Below are 21,943 nucleotides of genomic sequence, written 5' to 3' on the forward strand. Positions count from 1 at the left end.
GGTTGATGTAGCTGATAAGGCCATTTGCCAGCTTTGAAAAGTGACTTAGTGTCCAGGAACTACAGACACCAAGGAATGCTGACACCTACATGCTGCCAGTATAATCTCCCCTGAAAGGCATTCTGTACGCAGGCGTTATGATTAGGGATGATCAGATGCTGATATTAAAAAAGGCAGCACATAACAAGTTATACTAAGCAAACCAGTAGAGGAGATCAGTGTGTAAACCCTTCATTCTTAAAGATCACTCATGCACACACATCTATCTAAAAGGCAATCGAATCACGAACGTCCAAGGGTAGGAGAGTCATTCCACAAAATCAATTTCTCTGCATTACTTGAAAGGCAAAGGTCCACGTGACGTGTGAAAGTCCCCAAGGGCAGAAGCAGGAATCTCAAGTAGTGCTGACTCCTTGGGGGAACGCTTTAAAATCTTCAGTTGTGATTGTATTACCTGCATGGATATGCTTGGTTTACTATGCAGTGGGTGAATGTGGAAAACAAGACAGCAGCGATTTAGCATAGTGTATCAAAGGCAAAGCTAACAACAAAATACTTAGGAGAATACATAGAAAATGGGTGACCAAGGTGAAAACCACCACCTATACGTAGGGAAGAAGAAAGAAATCTCTCCCAGAAATTATTTAGCAGGGATTGATCAATGGACAGACCTTCTGGAGCCCTGCTTGCACAGTGGTTAAAGCGCTCGGCTGCTAACCAAAAGGATGGTGGTATGAACCCACCAGCCGCTCCGCAAGAGAAAGATCTGGCTGTCTGCTTTCATAAACGTTTACAGCCTTGTGTTCAAATATACCCTATGGGGCAGTTCTACTCTGTCCTATAGGGTTGCTAGGAATCAGAATCAAGTCGACAGCTAACACAAAGTGAGGAAAATATAGTCTGGAAATGTCTCAGATATCACCCCATCCGTGGCTTAAATATTACTTCAAGTTCTTACTGGAGACAAAGCTACTGTTTTGAAGCAAAAGGAAGGCAAACATCCTTCTCTCGTCCTAACAAAAAAAAAAAATTCCCAAATCCTATTTTTCGCAAAAAGCTAATTTTAATTTTGATAACATTTAAAGAACTTTATCTACTTCAGTTTATGGCTCCTGAAATATCTTAAAAAGTTGCCATCTATACAGAACATTCTGTCTTCTAATGCTGGTCTTTTAGGCCTCATTATTTGTCTTCAATTATAATTAGCAAGAACAGAAACTGAATAGTACCAAAAAGTCAGCAACGAATACATTAGATTCCATTCTGTCTTATCACACTTCCAAGCTGAGAAGGTTTCTTGTGGCAGTGAGGTGGAGGAAGAAAGCATGGGGCAGGAAGAGCAGTAAAGGAATTACCTTAAGGTTTTTTTTTTTTTTTTTTTGGTATATTAGGTTTGACAGATACGAAATGAGAAAAAGCTGGCAAGTTATTGAAGTGCATACCTAAACAAAATCTAAAAATTCCTTTTATGAAGCTCATGAAATAGAATCAATTTTCCTGTGCCAGACAAGGGTTATTCCATGCAACTTGTCATGTATGCAAAACAGCGACTTCCTGTATTCTGCAAACTTGGTCAAACATGGGGACGTTTAAAAATCACTGACAAGAACCTGGAAGGGATTATTCCCAGGCTCAATACTATACAGGCCCAAAGAGACAGTAGCATCAAATTCTGTGAAGCTCTTAGAAAAATCACAGGGACCATCCTAGAGGTTCTCAACTCTTTACTCAAACCCTGCCCTATCCTCACTCAGAATGGTATGAGACACCTCCCTAGGGAATGGTGCTTTTTCTAGGTAGGATTAATCCAGAATCACTAAGTCTTCTCTTACAAGGAAATGCCTCAGAACACACAGCGTCTGCTGAAATACAAAGAGGACTGCAGTGTACAACCATGCTAGTATTTCCAAGGTCTACTTCCGACTTGTCTTTAAGCTTGCTCATAAAAAAAACCCTGTTGCCGTCAAGTCGATTCTGACTCATAGCGACATAGGACAGAGTAGAACTGCTCCATAGGGTTTCCAAGGAGCGGTTCATGGATTCAAACTGCCAACCTTTTGGTTAGCAGCCAATCTCTTAATCACAGCATCTCCGGGGCTCCAAGTCTGCTCACAGGCGGAAGGAAAACAATGTTCTGACTTTTCTGAAAAGCTAAGGATGTATGGCAGGCAAAAAAAATTTATGCCTGAGGATGAACGATCAGAATTAGATGGGTAACAGGGTCAGGATTATGGGGCACAGGTAAAATATTAAATTAGGTCTACATTTTGGCTAAAAAGGTCTTTAGATCAGCTACATAGCTTTACCAGACAATTTTTTTTTTTTTTAAATAAGAAAAAGACACTAAAATTTCCATCTTACCATTCTAGGAATACTAATCAACAGAATAAAATATTGACAAATACACACAGATTGAGAAAGTTTTTAATATGGCATAGAGAATTGGGAGCAGAGGTGGACAGCAGAAGCAGCTAAGTTTGTCCTTGCTTGTTTCAATGTCTCCCTCAGAGCTGAGGTCCCAGAAATGAGGAGCAGCGCTACCCTGCTCTGAGCTATATGCTGGAGGGTGGCCAGGGTGGGTATACAATCTCTTTATGCCTGAGCTCCTGCTGGACAGCAGACAACACGTTAGGAAATTACATCCAGGACAGGAGGAGGCATGTTATCTCTGAGCAAACTGTCTGCCCCTTCAACTAGCAAATCCTGAACCTCGCTGAGAACTAAGAGGTACTCTGTAAAAGGAAGAGGGATGGAGAATTAATTAGCTTTTGGTTTTGTAAGGCTACTGAAACTTTTTTTTTAAATTAAGATATTCATTTCATGAATATCTCTGACAACCTTGGCTATTTAGCAATCTGGCCTAGTCTCCCCTATGGAAGAACTATAGTCATAACAAGCTTTGTTTAGCAAGCAGGAGAGTAATAAATCACACATACTGTTCTAAGGCTATATATTCCTTAAATCCGCTTCCTTGGAGTCTAGATACAAACAAACAGCAAACAAACAAATAAATCCAGATCCACTTTTACGAGGGACAGATCTTCTTCAGAACTCACTATGATGACTCTTAAGTTTCATTGTTTACTGTGTGTTTATTGGTACGGAGCTGGTTTAAACATGGTTGTTCCAGCAGGATGAGGGATCAGCTTTACTGATTTTTTGATTCATATTTTCCTTCTTAGTTGAACTGGAGAATTTGCAAGGGAACAGTCCATCAAGTAGAAAATACAAAGAATAAACTCTTTCCGTGAAACATGCTATGCATACAGAAACTCAAAAAGAATGAGTAATATTTTGGGATTCAATATGAGCAGGGGTAGGATACTATGTTTGGTAGGGTTTAAGAACTCTTGATAGCCACCATGACTCTTTCTAACCTCGAAGCAGGATCTGTTCTTCCTAACCATACAGGCCAAGTAGCCCTCCTTCATATACCACAGAAAACCTATCAAACAAATAGGATCATTGCGAGAAAAAGGAAACAACCTGTATCTAATCTGCCAAACTGTGGTAGTGTATGCTTGTGTAGCATTTACCGAGTAAGGACTGCCAAAAGCTTAGATTTTAAAGTTCTGAAAGAACAGGAAGAGAGTTCTGCATGGACAACCTCATCAATGCAATTCTGTATTTAGTGTGCTCCACAAGCAACCTGAATAAACCTTCGACAGCACGTTATGTTGTGCTCTAATATTAGATCTGCAGATACCAGCAGGACTTACTTCCAGACTGAATCTTATCAAAGAATGCTAGAGAGGTTCTGCCAGGTAGGAACAGGAAGAACTATTAAAGTTTTCATCCCCTTCCTGATGGACAGGTAACATTGACTTCTTTAGAAAGGAATCAGAGCCAGGCAAGATTTACCATCTTTGTAATTGGGAAAGGACAAAAAGCAAAGGTGAAATGATGGAAAAGATCAACCCAATCAGGATCTTTCTAAATGGATCCAGCTTTTAGGAATATTTATTCTATCCAAGCTCATGATTTAATTACAGTTCTCTTGCTGGGCAAAAAAATGTTTAAAAAAATTATTCTTAAGCATCTGCTGTTAAAATAGTTTTAAGATCCAATACAGGTGAGTTTGAATGCAGTTCTCCGGGAACATATTTGGGATCTATTATTGCATCTAGACACCAAACAATACTCACTTTAATACACCTACAATCTAGATCAGCAAAGCACAATTTCCTCTGAATATATGGCAAATAGATTCTCATCAGGATGGAAAAGGAGTAACCAACGTGACTGTCTAAATTTTCTTTGCAGCAAGAGCCCACTGTTTTTTGTGTTTTGTTTTTTAAGTGCCCCTCCCCTTGACGAGACAACCCAGCCCTACTCTGGCCACTAAACAGAGGCTCTTTGTGGGAATAGAAAACAAGTAGGAAGAAAAGTTTAAAATTTATTTTTCATGAAAGGTTAATAAAAATCTATATTTAAAATATAGGGGAATTCACTAACTAGACAGTAGACACGAATCATCTCAGGTGAAGGGAAGGGCAGCACAAAATACAGGGGAAGTTAGCACAACTGCACTAAAGCAAAAGCTAAGAAGTTTCCTGAACACAACCAAATACTTTAAGACACAGAGTAGCTGGGGCTGGGGTCTGGGGACCATGGTTTCAGGGGACATCTAGGTCAACTGGCATAACAAAGTTAAAAAAAAATAAAATATCTGATTTCATCTATACCCTCATTTGATGTATTCGTTCATCATTCATTCGTTCATTCAAACATATGTATTTACTGAGTGCCTGCTATGTGCCAGACATTATTTTAGGTGTTAGGGATACAAGCGTGAACAAACCAGAGAAAAATCTCAGCCCCTACAAGGCTTGTATCTGAGAAAAGCAAGGCCCCCAAAAGGTTAAATGTCCTATGATGAAAGTCTTAGGATATGCTAAAATCAAGTTCTGAATGTCTCTTCTTTCTCCTCCTCCTGTTAAGCATGTGACTAAACAGTTAGTCCCCATGCTCATTCCTCCACCACACAGCTGATGGGCAGACAGTTATTACCATCAATATCATTGCCATGCCCAAATATCTCTCTAGCTTTCTTTTGAGAGTCATCTTCTGCCTGTTAGACATCTTCAGCTAGAACTCACTGCTAGTATTTCAAACTCAAGATGCCTGAAGTCAAACTCCAAACAAATCACTCATAAACCCAACTCTTCCATCTCTGTATCAACTGCCTCCTACTTATCCAGGCTCAAAATCTCACCAACAGCTTTGAATCATCCTTCTCCTTCAACCCAACATATACGTGGGCTGCCAATTCTGGTACATTATATCCCTGTATCATTTTTCAGTTCTATCTCCTTTTCATTTTCACCACTACAAGGCCCATAGAGGCCCCCTTTACCTCTCAAAAGAACACACTGTCTTCTTATTGGCCTTCACGCCAGCTGCCAGTCTACTACTACCTTCTGTGCCAAAAAACTTCTAAAGCAAAGTTTTCATCATATCACTCCCCTGTTCAAAACCCTTTAGTCTCTATTCCCTACTGAAATTAAGCACCAACTCTCCAGCCTAGCATTCCAGAAGATCCATCAAATGACTCCAATCTATTTTCCTAGCCTTGTGCCCTAGGATACCTTTATTTACACCATATACTCTAGCAAAATGGGACTAGATACAACATTTGCTGTTGTTCATGCATGCATTCCTTCTGCCTGGGACGTCTCCTCCATTTCCACCTCACTCTTCCAAGGAAATGCAGCCTCTTTCATGAAACTCTTTGTCATGCTCAGACTAGATGAAATTTCTCCTTCTTTCAATCCCTAATGATAATGATTTGCGACTTAGGCTGCTGACCTGTTCTACTCATATCAGAACTATCTGGCTATTTGGCTTATCTGCTTGTCTGTTCTTCGAGGACAAGGATTCTCTTACTTATCTTGGTATCCCCAGGACATACTTTCACACAACATGTCCTCAGCTCAGATTTACTGAGTCAAAGTTGCTGAGAAAAGGTTAGCTGTCCTTAAAAGTAAAGTCGGTCTCTTTTAATTTCAACATAGGAAAGAGAGATTTTATTTTCTTCTTTTGCTGACTTCAAAACTTAAAAAGAATTAATTAAAAAAAATCACACTGCTCTCAATTCCTAGAGTTGTAAAGGGATATATTTGGCTGCAACTATTCTTTACAAAAAAAATCAGGATAAGAAAACAACCCTGAAGATTGAACAAAAAAAACAATAAGACCACAGACTAAGACAATGCGTAAAGACCGAACGGATGCCACAAATCCATTTAACTGGTGCAGAAGGAATTCTACCCAGCAAGGATTCAAGATCCTGCAAGAAGGAGGTGTAAAATCTGCATTAATGTGCACAATTCCAATCCCTTAGCAGCCATGGGATACTAAAAACCCTAAAAAAAAAAAAAAAATCAAAGAAAGACTTTCAAGATTCAACTTTTCAAAAAGAAGCTTACTGCCTTGAAGATGAGATTTTCCTGAAAAACTACACACACTTGTCTAATGACCTTTCATTTAAAAGTACACTAAAACTCATTTCACTTTAACTCAGATATGAGGTATGAACTCATTTTTACCCTGGCAACCCAGGTTTTCAACCACCAACTGCTTTTCCCCATACTTTTAAAACCCATTCAAAACAACAGCATTAATTATGAATTCAGTGAAGACAAGGGAAATAAATCACTGATTTTTTTCCTGAAAGAAAAACGTATTTCAGTTCTAAGATAGTCTAAAAATGTGACTGAGCATATATGTTGATTGTGACTTCACTTACTAATTATCGATTTTTTTCCTTTCCATACCTTTTCTATTTAAATAAATTTTTTATTATAAAGTAATAAAACCTCATTTCAGAATATTTTGGGGAAAATTACCCACAATTCTGCCACTTTCCAACACCACTTATTAACATTTTAGCATTATCCTTCTGGTATTTTCTCATTTTATCTTTCCCTAAGGGGTAATCATGGGGCATTTATAATTTTGTATTTTGATTTCTTTACACAGTATAACATTTTCAGGTTGCTACAAGTCTTCCTAAACACTATTTTAAATGGCTACACAATATTCCACTGAATCAATGTATTATAATTCAGTTTATTTATAATAACCCAACTTATTCAATAAAGGATTTGAGGTGGATATATAACTATTCCCATAACTGGATAGGTAGGTCATTTCTAAACCTTTGCTATATTGACACTGCAACAGTTTTATACACATAACTGAACAGGCATTTTGTGTTGTTTTATTATGATTGATTTCAAGAAGTAAGATTATTCTATCAGAGGACAGTCAACACTGTCAAATTACTTTCTACAGAATTTGTACCAATTTGCAAAAGTCAACAGCAATGTATGAGAGTGTCATTTTACCTGTGCCCTTGCTCACCTGCACTGGGTATTAGCCTTTAAAAAAGGGGGGCAGAAGTGGGGGAGAACAATTGGGGAACAATTATCAGCAGTCAAATTATAAGTCTTAGCCAACTACTTTGATTACAGCATGTAACTACGGACCAACTCAGCATCAGTAGTTTGCTAAGCCGCACCTTTCTGCCCACCTACTCTCTCTTTTATCCACTCTCTAACACATGGCTTTCCTTTACACCTTTGTTTCCTTATCCACCAAGCCACATATTCTGCCACGAGACCAAAAGTATGTACTTACTGGTTACTCTATCAGCATCAGCATATGTACTGTGTGTACACATGTATCTGTATGTGTGTGCACTTCTATGTACTACTTTCAACTGACGTACATGTGCATCTGTCAGGTGAGATGTGTTTTTATATCTTATTGTAAAAATGTCTGTTGATATAAGTAAGTAGGGTTAGGGGTGAGGCAGAACAAGCTAATTTGATAGGTAATTTTTTAAACATGTTTATTATCCTTTGCTTATTTATCTAATGGGGTCCCAGTTTTTCTCTTAGCAATACATGTGATATAAACATAAAAGTCCTCTGTCATACTTACTTCCTCATCAGTCAGCTCTTTTTTTTTTAACGTTGTTAAATTTGGTGTTTTTGTTTTTTTTTGGTTTTTTTTGTGATTGCATCCTCTGTCTTAAGGCTGAGAGATGTCCCTCATCCAGACCACTCGTTTCCCAAATGATGAGCACTGAAGGAAGACATGGCCTTCTCTGGAGTGAGTGGTCTAGAGCAGCCTAGGTCTTCACTGCAGGTCTATCTGAGATCTTGGCCAGCTCTAGAATTAACCTGGGCACAGGGACAAGGCATGGTGCTGGAGGTTTCAGTTCATGCCCAGGCCAGCTGGAAGTCCAAATTACCCACCCTATTTAACCATTAAGGACCAATCAGGATTGGTGAGAGCTCCACATTGGACTGCAAATGAGACCTCAAGTGGGCTCCCTGTTGTTCCTATACATCCAGCAGCTCCTACGGGCCTGTGGCAGACTTCCTCAAGTCCTAACTCGGAGATAGTACCCCCTTCAGGCAACCAGCTCTGACAGGACCAGATTTTCTAGAGTGGATGCTTCATATAAGGCACCTGGCCACATCTCAGTGCTATTATGCATGTCCTGAGGGATGCCAGAATGTTAGATCACATCAGTCAGAAATGGTAAGCTTTTTGTCTGTCATTTCAGTACATACACCTAAGCAGAAAAGCTGGAGAACTGGGGTTTTAATAACAGCCATGAAGACGAAGAGTATCTGAAAGAATTAAGGACTTGCACATACCTGATTTCGCAGAGGCTGCTGCTGTGATGGCCGATCCCTGTGTGTGTGGCTTTCTCGAGTTACTGCAGATGCACCAGAATCTACATGAACTGACCCTACTGGAGTAGGCTGGAAAAATAAAACACAAAGTCAAATGGGGAAAATGGGTGCAACACGATGCCTCCGCAAAGGACAACACCATTCTAATTCTAACAGAGTAGTAGTAATTATGGTTTTCAGCTACCAAGGGCAGTTTCAAGTCTTCTTGTCTTCTCAGTTTGCTCATCTGCAAAAGGGAGGCAGCTTGGTCCTCAACAGTTCATTGGAGAGTAGCTTACCTTTGAAAATAAGAAACCATCCTAGAGTGATATCTGTTAGCATGCTCTCAGGCCCTGTGGACCCCTGGCTAGGACAGCAAATCCAAAATTTCCCTATGGTGTTGGGCTCCACTCCCAAAGAAACCATGTACCTTTCACAGCTTATGTAGCACCTACTTCTGAATCACACAAATGAAATTTTTTTCTAAAAGACTGACTTTAATTCTGGGATCTTAGAACATACAGGTCACAATCTAAAATTATGTAAAGGAATTACTCCTCTATTTCCTAACTCTCATGAGAGCAACCCATTGCATCACTCTGAAAAGGCGAGTAAAGGTACATTATGTCTAGAGTCAAAGGAATGTTTCCATAGATTTAAGCAGAAAGACTGGCAAGTAATGGGATGGGGCAATGCTGGTCTGAGGAAGGAAGTGACAAGGTAAAAAGAAGATACTTACAATAGGCCTCCCGACCCAATCGTAGGCGTAGTCGAAGGTGTAGCCTTTCCTTTCAAAGAGGTCTGTGAAGAGGGTCCGTAAATACTCATAGTCAGGTTTTTCAAAGAAGTCTAATCGCCTGACATATCGAAGGTAGGTTGCCATCTCCTCTGTTAGGGAAGAGGTGAAAGGCCATGCTTACTAGGTGAATGCTTCCCATCAGGAGAACCTCTGGGCCAAGCGAGGGATATCTGTGTAGACTATCTGACAATGATGTTTTCTTTATGGGCCAAATGAAGAGATTAAAAACTACCTTGGTCTAAATAATAATAAAAGGAAATGTACATTAGCTAGATAGCACCCTTATCTGGAGACACCAAGTCATAGCTCCTATCTACTTCAAAGCTTTAGTCACGTTGCCTGAAGTGTCCTTTTAGCATCTCACCTGGGAAGTTCTCACAGAGAGCTTCGATGGGAGTATTCCTTTTGGTATCACCTATCTTCTGATATCGCTCTTTTAATGTATCAGCCTGCAGACAGCGGAGATGGAGAGAGAATGTTATTTGGAAAGAGGTGCTAAGTATGGGAGGTTCAATGTGTTTGGGGACACAACGGTTGTTTAACTCAAATTGGTGGGATTTGTTAGTCACTCTCAATTCTTTTACTCTCTAACACTAACAAGAAAGAAATGTAGTAGAGGTGATGTATTTAGATACGTGCAAACATCTGCTATGTTCTGGAAAATTTTCTTGCAAATACACTTAGTAGTCTTAGATAAACAGCACCAAATTTATTGAGATAAGTGGCAAGGATAATAAAATAAAAATATTATGAAGCAGTATTTTCAAAACTGCAGAAGCTTAGTAATCTTTCCTTGCCCTTGGAGTTCAATTATGATCCACCCATCCCCCTTAGATCAGTTCTATGAAAAGACTAAAAGTACTGCTAACCCAAATGGGGGCAGGAATACAGACAACTCTATTACATGTTTATGGAGAAGCTGAATAGGAAAAAGAACAAGAAATGAAAAAATACCTTTCTATAATGTGCTTCCGGAGAAAAAAAATGCTATCTCTGATTTAGGCCTGTCTACCAGATAGGTTTAGTGTACGTCATTAGATCAAAGCAGCTCAAGTCTGGTAGGCCCAGGCCTGTGGACAGAGGGCTCCTGGACCTTGGACCAACAGTGGGCTCTGAAGGAATTCTCATGAGCCTCTACCTAGCATGCTGTGCTCAGTTTTAAGAATACTGTTCTGAAGAAAGCTGGAAAAATTTTCGCTCTAGAACTACCACTAAAATGATCCATGCACTGTGAAAAGAGATGTTTACAAGAAAAATCTAAGCAATTAATTATATACTAATGAATTGTTTGGCTATACAATGAATAAGCAGGATGTGAAACTATATTTGAAAGCTGTCAATATCAATGAGAAGCTATATATGATTAGGGGAAGATCATGGAGGCAATGTCAGAAGAGGAATTCAAGGGAAAGAAATGAAATCACCCCAAAGGGAAAGGGCAGAAGCCTTACTTTTCATGATAATGTCCTAGAAAGCACAGCAAAATGAATCACTCTGCCCTTCTGGAGGGAGAGTGTGTAGAAGTACTCCAGGCTACTAATTACACTGCCTTCTATATTAACATGTTAAAATAAATGAGAGCTCAGAAATAAGTCTCACTTTTACCTCCCTAATGCGACTTCAGGTAGAAGCTTACCACCTCCTAGTCTAATAGCCTGAGCAGAGAGTAATTATAATGCTTATAATTATAATAATTAGTAGTTAATTCTGACATGAAGGCACTGTACTAACACCTACCTAAGGAAGGCTATTTAAATCCTACATGTTTCACAAGGAATGGCTACTGTCTGAATAGGCATTTATTCAATAATACACTTGAACAGCAATGTGAAGCCTGGATTTTCGTTTCATTTCAGGTGGGCCTTTAGCCTACATAGGATGAACAAATACTTTCCAGTTCCCTTTAAAGGCACCCCCAGCCCTGCTGGCCTTGCTAGTAAAATGTGTAGCAGCTGCTGCGAACAATTTGTTCGAGAAATTCCCTGACACACTGGGAACACTCCTTCTGCTCCATAATGGTAGTAGGGGAGGAAATCCGCCAGAGAGAGAAAAGCAGTGCTGCTGAGACTCGGGGGGAGCGAGCCAAAGGGTTACTGAAAACCCAAAAACAAGGAAGAAAGGACTAAGGAGGGGAAGAAGACAGATGTGAACCAAACAGAGCTTCTAAAGCTCAGGTGAGCATTTAAAATGCTTGTAACAAGTCCCTCCTCCTCATCTCAGCAGCCAGTCTGCCCCTTTGTGCTTCTTCAGGCATCAAGTCAGCAGCCCCTTCATTAATAGCCAAGTGTGGAAACAAAGCCCTGCACTGAGCACTTTCAAGAATACCTTGAGTCCTTGCCAGGGTAGGCTGCCTCGAAGGAAATACATGAACATATGGCCCAGGGCTTCCAAATCGTCTCGACGGCTTTGCTCTAAGAGGGAAAACAGATCACACATTATGTCTGCAGATATTAAAGCAGAAAGGGGTTCAAAACCAAGTAATCCCTTCAGAAACCCTTCTGCTCTGGAAAGGCTCTATTTACTCATTCTTTGTTTATCTAAACCAGGGGATAGTATTTTAAATCAAAACCAGAAACAGTATGTATTTCCTCTACGTAGATCTGTTGCTGGCAAGTAAATATCAAGTGAAAAGAGTAAATCCTAAATCACTGAGTGGTGAGCTACCACCTCTCACCCAAAGCTGTGACCCTCCTGAAAGGAAGAAAACTGGAATGACGTGTTACTGGCAGTACAGGGGCTACATTTACCCTTCGGTCACTGCCAGGGGAAGTGAGCAGCAGATTAAGCAGCTGAAGCTGTTACGACAGTCCCTTCTGGCTAGGTCTGTAAAGACACAAGCTGCAGAATACCTAACATACATGCTTAGTGCTTTTTATTCATCGTAAGAATTAACGCTTAAAATTCAGCTTCATGTAGGCAAACAATGCATAATCCCTTGTCTTCCACTCCATTTGTATCATGTCCATAATCATCTTCAGAAACGTTTTGAATTTATTACTCAGGTGCCTTCTACGGGCACATAAAACAGAGTTCCTGCATTCTGGGAACTTATCATCTAAAACAAGTTGCTGGATTTTTCTTTTTCTTTTTCCCCCTTTTAACTGGGAAGTTAAAGATGGCAAAGAACTGCGGAGTAGTTAATAAAAGTGCAATTTCATCTCAGAAAACAGCCTATACATTCTTTGGCTGTCTGACTGAACATAAGCAGAACATGCCTCGATTTCTAATTTGCCAATTATGGTTCATCTCAGACATTTTAGGTGTTTGTTTTTCAGAATCAACTTCAGGGTTTTATCAAAGGACATTGCAGAAGTAAGATGAGGGGCTAGCTTCCGCTTGACTGTGCTTGCTTTGTGCGGAAAGGAAAGCCCAAGAGCCAGGTGGGCAGGGAAGCCACTTAGTCAGTTCAAAATACAACATGCTCAACTGCTGCCTCCAATTATGGGACATTAGCATGAAAAAGACTGAACCGTACCCTACAGGGCAGATGCAAAAAGAAAAGGCAATTTTCTAGCTAGCAATTTGGAGGAGGTCTCTGGAAAGGTGGTCGCTGGTGGGAAGCAGGGGGCAGCCCTGACAGAGATATAAATAACATAAAACTGAGCTGGTGCACACCAAGTAAAAGAATCTTTAAAAGAATGAAATAAAATGGCATGACCACTGGAAGCTTTTGTCTGCACGGCTTGCCTGAAGATTGCAATAAAATACCACATATAATTGGGGGAAGCCATTAGACAAAAAGTTTGTGAACAGAACTGAAGGGTGAATAAACGCAAAATAGAAAGAACAAACAGGGTGAGTTGAGGCCCCCCACAAAGCAGGGAAGAAAGAGACACCATACCCTGCAGTTTCTCACACCGTATCACACCTCCTCATCCCCTCTCCATTTTTATATCCACTTCCTGTAACAAGAGGCCCCTTGGTAATAAAAAATTCACTGGACAAATGATTGCAATTTAGAAGTTGAGCACTAGAGGGCAAAACTTGCCACATTATCATATTGATTAGACATAGAAAAAAGCCTGACTTCTCTTCACAGCAAAGCCAATTATAAAATGAGATTAAAACAAACAAACAAACCCCCCGCCCCCGGAGTAAGTAATAAGGTGACTTCTCAAATCCTAAGAAACACAGCTGTGGAATATGGGATAATAGGAAAACAATGGTTCCCAAGTCAGGACATCTAGGTATTGTCCCATCTTTTCCATTAATTTAATCCATGTGAAATTAACCACGGCCAAGTTACCTACTTTGAGTCTCAGTTTCTGCATCTGAAAATAAAGTGGCCAATTTAGATAATTGGTAAAGTCATCTTCTGGTTCTAAAATATTCTAGGATAATTTAATCCATTGGGGCCTTTCAAGAATAAAAGAAAAGCGGGAAGGCCAGAGCCATGCTCTATCTCCGTACTTCTTTGAACTCTCCACACGTGTTCGACTCAGTATCTCCACATGCTCTCACTCTCTCATGCAGGGTGTTTTCATTTTCAAAGAAGAAAGGTTTCAATACCATTGAGACAACACTTTTAAGCCTTGCTTTCAACCAATCAGAAAGATGTGCTTGATTTACATGCATCACATCCCTGATTTTAGGTCAAATACATTTTACTAAAGGAAAGGGGCAAGGTTACCCCATGTTCTCACCTAATTTCAACCATTAAATAATAAGTTAAGCCGGGCTGTCTTAATCAGAGTGGGAAGGTGGTGACTCTGATCCCCAAAGCAGATACCAGCCTGATGTCCTTTTCAGAACTGTCATATATGGGGTCACAGGTATATAAAGACCAAACCCATTACTAAACTCATTAAAATAATATCACCTTAATATACGAATTCAAGTACCCACAATGCTGAGAAACTACGCACTTAGGAACATGGTGTAAAGAATTAAAAATCCTTTAGTCTCAATAAGAGACTTTAGGAAAGTAACTAACTCACCATCTTACTTTCTCAAATAGAAAAATCACTTACCTTGTGAAGCAGTAAGAATCACAAGTTGTAACACATATTGGGGATAAAAGTGTTACTGGAATAAAAAGTTGTTTTAATGATCTGCCCCTTTTATGGAGTAGAAAATGAACACACCTTTGCCAAGATGCGTGTTGATAGACATATATCTTGCCGTTCCAGTTAGACTTTTGTGCTCCCTATAAGGTATATGTTTTTTGGTTTCAGGGTCAATGTATTCCTTGGCCAGTCCAAAGTCTATAATGTGTATAACATGCTCTTTCTTATTGCCTTGCCGGCCAATCAGGAAGTTCTCTGGCTTGACATCTCGGTAAATGAGATTCTTTGAGTGCACATATTCCATTCGAGAAAGCTAAGAGTGAAGAAAAAATGATAGTAATACTTTGAGGAAGTATATTGGAAAAATACATCACAACATTTTCTCTTATTTACTGAGATAAAAACTAAAAAATCATCTTTTTCACCACCCAGAGTCACTTTACTGATTTGTAAGCTAAAAATATTTTCTGATACAAATACACACATAATAAATATCGAGCTTAGGAAAAGAAAGTGGGATGGTACAGTTCAACTAAAATGATAATACACAATTTTACTCATAATGTCACAATGTGCAAATGATAAACAGAACTGGTTGTTTTAATGCTACTTCAGAAGTTAAGCATTTGAGAGGCAAGACATATTCCCAGGTAGGATATCGGAATATGTTGATGACCTATGAGACGGGCCGCAGCCACATCTACCTCCTGCCCACACCTCCCTCTCCTCGGTTGGACAGGACTCTCCCCCAGCTCTCCCTGCTGTAGAAATAAGTGAGGCCCAGAGAAGCTAACACTGGCCTGACGTCACACAGCCAGTTAGCATCAGAGGCAGAACTGCAGCTTTTATGTCAAAGTAAATATAACCCAAAATAATAACCATAAAATTATTTCAAATATCATTAAATATTTCTATCTACAAAGCTTGTCTACTTAGTATAAAAAAGGAAGCTTGGACAGTTCAATTTTGGACTCAAAAGTCAGGGTCTATTTTCTAACGCTTCCAAGTTTTTACTGGGCAGTGGGCAAGACCATTACTACTTCAAACAAATAAAGTTGTATTTGCAAGCTTCCTGAGAGGCCGACAAACTTCTCAAAGGAACTGCCTCAATGGCCCCTTCACTTGGTCTTGGTGTGTAATCTGGAGGGCGCTGAGAGCTGCCTCTAGCTGTGTCAGTCTCTGTAAGGACTGGAGGCCGGAGAACAAAGGCAGACTCTTGGCCACACAACTTCTGAATCTGAGCGTCACATTCCAATCTTTTCTTGGATACAACAGTGAGGGGAGAGGAAAACAATGACAAAACCTTACAGCCACACATTTAAAGCCTATAAATAAAACATTAAAGAAATTACTTGTATTTGTACAACTTCACCCAATCATGCTCTTGGTCCCTAAACTAAATTATATGCTTCCTCTTCAGTTAAGGACAGGGTACTGCTCCAAGGTACAAATGCTTAAAATAGAGCAGACTGCAGATGCAGTGTGACGTCTCTGGGTTAACCCCTTCTGCCCCAGCCAGCTTCCTAGAATGCCATCAGGCCTGTGAATGGGCATTCACTAGGTGTCACCACAGATGGTGAATCATCAAAAAGCCCTCAAGGACATGGCTGGGAACCTGCCTCTCCTCGTGCAGAGGAGCAGCACCAACTTACCAACTGGATGGCTATCATTAACACCGTCTTTAAAGTAAAAGTTCGGTCACAGAGGTCAAACAAGTCCTCCAAGCTGGGGCCCAGAAGTTCTAGCACCATGGCATTGTACTTCCCACATGGTCCAAAGTAATACACCTGGGGGAGGCCTTCACCTGAAAGTAGAGGGGAGGTGGGGTACAGAGGGGGAGACACAAAAACTAAAGTATGAGACAATGCTTTAGCACTGAGCAGATACAAAGAAAGTGCCATTTGTGAGATTTCCATTTCCTTTCATAGTCCCTACTAGAGAACTTAAACTGGGCAGAGTAGCTTCAATGGGAATTAATAACAGGTGGGAAAGGCCAAGTCATTGTACGATATGTTCAAATAAGCAGTTATTTAATACCAGAGTGCCAAAGGCACTTCCACTGCTATGTAAGGCAGAAAATGGTCCCTGATCCATTACTGGATCAGAGCGTAAACTATTCTTCCCAAAGGATGCCCGAACTGCAGTATCATAAAAGGTTCAAAGGATGGTTCACTGAGCTCAAAGGCTGGGCTAACAGATCTTGTTGCATTAGCTGGTTTCATTAGCGCTCCCTAAACTTATTGCCAAAGCCACATGGAGCAGTTTGCAACTGTTGCCCCACGGAGAACTGGAGAACTCAGACTGAACGGCGAGGTCACAGAGGGTGCAGCCTGGACCCAGGCCAGCACAACTGGCCCTCTTCTCACAGGGAGTCTCTGCAGTTTCCTGTTTTCTATCAGCTGAGAAAAAGGCGACAGACACTCAGGGTTTGGTTGCTGACAAGTAATTATGACAGGAAAAAGAAAAAACATACAAGTCTAGGTTTTCCCCAGATTTGAAATTCATAGCTATGATAAGCCAAAATCTAGACTTTCTCACCTAAGTGGCAACTTGTGAATTAAATTTTTCCTTCAAGTGCATTGTAAATATGAGTCACTCAGTAAGTATGTGCTAAATGGTGCCATGTGAACAGTGGATACAAATGAGACTACAGAACATTTTTGTATTATTTGGTCTCCTACGGAAACACTTCCATCATACACATTTATGTATACCATGGTCTATCGTATATGCTGTGGAATACTGCTTTCTTCTGCCTCCACGCATTTTAGACAGCAAAATTCTCTCCATTTTCTCATCCCCTTTTTATTTGGATGGGTAGGATATTTAAATTTTAAGCCAATGTACCCATCTTTCTCTCCAAGGCAGGTCTTGTATATCTGGACTTAGTACGACTCATTGCCCTAACATGTGTATATTTAACTATTTCAAGCACTGCATTGTCCATCTTGTTCCATCCTAAATACTAAACAACTCGAGTGCTTTTTTTTAAAAAATATATTCATTCCTAGTTCATATCATCTACTGTTGTATACTCTGTTTCTGTCAGCTCAGTAAATAGCCTCTGAATTGTGCCTGTGGTTGTTTTAATTCTCCCAATTTCTACAAGGAAACAGGATTTAATTTGAAGTGTCTTTTTGCCCCTGTTGTTTTGAGGCGCCCAATCCTCAGCTTGTTTAAAATACACAAAACCTAACAGCTGTTCCCAATGAGTCCTGCTGAGAATTCTGAAGCAGAACACTCTACCCTAGAGATTTATTGCTTTTATTAATCAGATACACAGTAGATGCAGTTTGGAGATCTATTTAATTTATGGCCTATGTAACAGTTTTTGTTGTCACTAAAATCTGATTTTCATAATATAAACATAGTATATTCTTCAAAGCAGGTAATGGCAGAGACTGTTCGTTGTCTGCCCAGTACCCACTCTCCCCTTCTTTCTTAATAACAGAACCCCTAATTATTGTAAATAGCAACATGCCCAGTTATAACTTTCCAGCCTTCCTTGACGATCAGAATGACCAATGAGATGGTAGCAGAAATTGCTGAGTGGAGTAGTTCTGAAAAAGCTTTTTCAAGGGACCTGGACAGAGCAGACAGAGAGAAGAACCAGAGTCTCCGAGGGCTGTCAAGCAATCAGACCAATGCTGGCCTTCACTTCCTCTGGACTTCTTTACCCAAGAGAAAAATCAATCTCTATCATGAGTAAGCTACTGTGATTTGGATGCCCCACCCCCCACCCCCCAGTCAAACCTAATCTTAATTAAAAAGCACATTATTCCTTTAGCTGGTTAACTTGCAAACCTGGGCACAATATTCTCCTTTTGAAGTACAAGCTGAAAGTCAGGCCTGCTTAGAAATATAATATTGGCACAATTTCCTAGATTTGTTGCCAATACTTAAACATCAGTTTAAATGAGACACATGATCTTCTTGTTCTTGACAATCTTTAGTACAAATTGGGCCATCTCTTGCCAGAAGTTGCCATGTTTTACAAAGAAGTCACAAAGGCATTTTGGGTGGTATCTCAAATGTCTAACTACAATGTCACTCATAACTCCTGCCTAGGAACTTCAAAGAAGTGAGGGGCCCCTGCTTGCTGCAGTATTGCTCCTTATAAGTACCCTGAGACCTCACAATGCCCTGGTAGGCTATGGGATGCTCAAAACAACTTCTAGACCACTATGTGGCTTTGAAGTATATATGCAAGAGGGGCTAGGTCCAAGATGCTAGTATAGAAAGAGCTCAAATCAGTGTCTTGGATCTAATATTTGGTTCTACCACCAACTCTGACAAATTCCTTTACCTCTCTGGGTTAGCTTTTTCATCTGTAAAAAGGAAATGTTTACACCGGTTCCTTTTAAGTCCAATATTCTCACTAAGACTAGGATTTCACTCTAGCTATCTTCTGGGTTCATCTTTGTAAAGCCACAGAACCTGTATGAATGCACCTCCATGTTGTATGGAATACGTGCATTACCAATCCAAATGTAAGCTGGTAGTGGTACTCAACTGGCAGTGTATCTATTAGAAAACATCTCTAAAACTTTTTAAAAGCAGATGCAGTGACTTCACCTCAGACCTAATGAAATTAGAATTTCTAGGAGTGAACACAAGCATAGCTCCACAGGAGATTCTGATATGCAACAGCTGGGAAACATTGCATCTAAAGGGTAGAAATAAAGGACACTGCTTTGTTTTATGACTAATATATTAGGAGGACTCAGAAAACAGTGACAGACCTGTCTCTTCCAGAAGTTCTTTCAGATCAGAACAATTGGACTCAATATCTTCTGAAGGGAATCATTTTAAAGCTAGTTAAAAGCCTTGTCTGTTTAAAGTTTCTTATGTTATTAAAAAAAATGTGCAGCTGAGCATAAAAGTCTCTATGGGAGATGTAGCTATCATTTATTAGAACTATCTGTGCAGAACGATGCCCACACGAACGCCATCCTGTGCCTGGTGGCCAGTGCTTGTGGTGAAAGACGCAGACACTGGCCCACTAAGAAAGTCTGCCTCTTTGATCAGAGATTACTGTACAGTAGTGATTTATCAGCTGGGCTGCATTTATGTGAGAAATCTTACATATTTCACTCTTCTTTTATACAACCATTGCTAACCCACTGCCTAAGAAATTTTTAATTAATCAACATTATACTGTGGAATCCTTTAATAAGACTAGGGATAAGGGCAGAGCCTCAAAGGCAACATAAGCTAGACACGTGGTAAACAAGGTACTTCCTGTAAGTAATTATGAGGTAATGGGAATGGGGTGGGAGAGTTAGGCAAAGTAGAAATGTGCTGGATTCTCTGACCCACAGTATATCAGAAACTAAGGTAGTTTTATAATCTCTCATCTACTCTGGAAATAAAGCACTGAGGAGGTCTCCCTACTAAACCGGTCAATTGCACAGAAGCCTGGGAAATAAGGGAGTGCTGAAGTTTCTTCTGAAGGATTTCTAATACATTCATAGTACTTCCTTCAGCCACAGGTTAAATCTCTTGTAAACCAAAGCTGCAAATTATAGGTACATTGCACATGTTATCTTGTATATTTTCCCTGGCTACTATGAAACAACTTTTCTATTCATCATTAATGTATTCTTTTCAGCCCTGCAGGACATATGGCTCACACATATATCAAGTTGCACACAACAGGAAGTGAGGGGTACGACGCTACAGCTAATTTTCAGTGTACCATAAATTCGACTTGGGTTAAACACTTCAAATCAAAGATAATGGCTTCTTTATCATCCAAGCTGTTAACTAAAAAGATTCCATAATGCATTATGAACAATAACTACTCTAAGTAGAGATATTTTTAAATGTACATCAGGCTGAGAACTGAAATAGAACCACCTAGAAGCTTTTAGTAATTTGATCATATTATTGCCTAATAATTAGCCTGCTTTCATTCTTTTTAAAAAACTAAATTACCTAACTGTGAAGCAAATTCAAACAACACCTGTATCTATATTAATATCTGGATGTGAAAAATAATATCCATATTAATATTTCAATGTAAAAATTAAGTCTATGTTGGTGATGACTGTCTTCTAAAGGTAGGGCTGAAGAAAATCTCTATGAGCACAATGACCTTGGTAATCCCCTTTTGTTGTTTTTATACGGTTTTCTTGTTGCTTTTTTTTAAGAAAAGAGGATGGTTTTTCCTCCCAAATCCAACTCTTTCTGGTTCTGGTCCATTGATGGTAGCGGCTTCTAGCACCACTATGGAAGTGCCCTGACGTGTCTGCGGGAGATCTGGAGATTACCAATAAATGGGGAATTAGCATCAAGGGTGACAACATTAAACAAATCCACTCCAAGAAAGCAGAAGGAATACACAGATAAAGCAGATATTCCACAGGAAGAGATAAAAGGAAAAAATGAAAGAATAGCCTTTAAAATTCAGAGAATAACTATATAAAAACAATGCATCATTATAAAGATACCAGACAATACAAAGCATTGTTTTTTTTTTAAAGAACAAACTGAATCCCTCTCATTTCTCTGACTGAAAAATGGCCCTTTGCAATATGAACCAGTTCAACTTATGAATCTACTCAAAAGGCTGGTTTAATAACAAAAACAGCTAGATCCAGAATTAAAGAATCACGATTACTTGGTCTGCCCTAGAGTGAAAAATGTTTTACAATCATCTCGTTCACAGGCCTCTTGGGAGCTGGACTATCACTAGACATACGCTGCTAACTGAGCTCAAATTTGTATGGCAGGGGAAGAGAAGGTGGGGACAGGCAAGAGTAGAGGAATAATCTCACATTTCTGAGCCAAAGAAATGGAGATTTTACAGTTTCTTACACACATACAGTTACCAAGGCCTTCAGCCTCAAAGCAGTTTCAAAGTTTCATTCATCCAAAGGAGTTAGGAAAGAAAACCCAAGCTAGGATGGATTTCTTCTATAGCAGGCAGCACCTAAGACAAAAACCTTTTAAAAGTGTGTTGTGTGTTGAAGGGGAGGAGGGGGCATTTCTCTTTTCAAAAAGACTACCTCCACTCAGGACCAGTAAACTTACGGAATAAATAACCCAGTTTCTGAAAATTTTCCACTTTCCTTAGTACCGAAGTTCCTATGATTAACTAAGATTACATCAACAGTACAGTAGTGGTGTTCTTCTAATACAACTATCAAGGACTCAATCTTCAAAGCCTAATCAATTAAGCACACCATTTAGGAATTCAGAAAGCAACTTGGTATACGCTTAGATTAATATAAACATGAAAAGCAGGTAAGTATATGTTTCATGAACTCTGAGTCCATTTAATAAATTGTTCCCAGAAGTCTCTTGATTGGGGGGGGGCATAAAACAAAACAAAAACCCACCAGTTTAATTATAGCATGAATGCAGAGTGTCCCCTGTTACAAAACTCTCTTATTATCATAATACCTTTCCTGAAGCAAGAAAACAGCCCTGGGAAAGTGAAGAGT

The 21,943-nt window shown here is 39.7% G+C and overlaps 1 protein-coding gene across 1 annotated transcript in view; it reads right to left on the reverse strand.

Annotated features, from left to right (window-relative positions):
* CSNK1G1 (casein kinase 1 gamma 1) overlaps positions 1–21,943 on the reverse strand; it is a 117,301-nt gene that overhangs the window by 19,244 nt on the left and 76,114 nt on the right. Inside the window, exons 5-10 of the mRNA XM_023729714.1 lie at positions 16,148–16,299; positions 14,574–14,808; positions 11,815–11,900; positions 9,854–9,938; positions 9,430–9,578; positions 8,673–8,780 (exon numbers count right to left, since the gene is read on the reverse strand). Coding sequence (XP_023585482.1) covers positions 8,673–8,780; positions 9,430–9,578; positions 9,854–9,938; positions 11,815–11,900; positions 14,574–14,808; positions 16,148–16,299 — 815 coding nt within the window. The remainder of the gene's footprint in view (positions 1–8,672; positions 8,781–9,429; positions 9,579–9,853; positions 9,939–11,814; positions 11,901–14,573; positions 14,809–16,147; positions 16,300–21,943) is intronic.

The sequence above is a fragment of the Trichechus manatus genome, unplaced genomic scaffold (genome assembly GCF_000243295.1).
Source record: "Trichechus manatus latirostris isolate Lorelei unplaced genomic scaffold, TriManLat1.0 scaffold00030, whole genome shotgun sequence".
In the NCBI taxonomy this organism is placed as follows: Eukaryota; Metazoa; Chordata; class Mammalia; order Sirenia; family Trichechidae; genus Trichechus; species Trichechus manatus.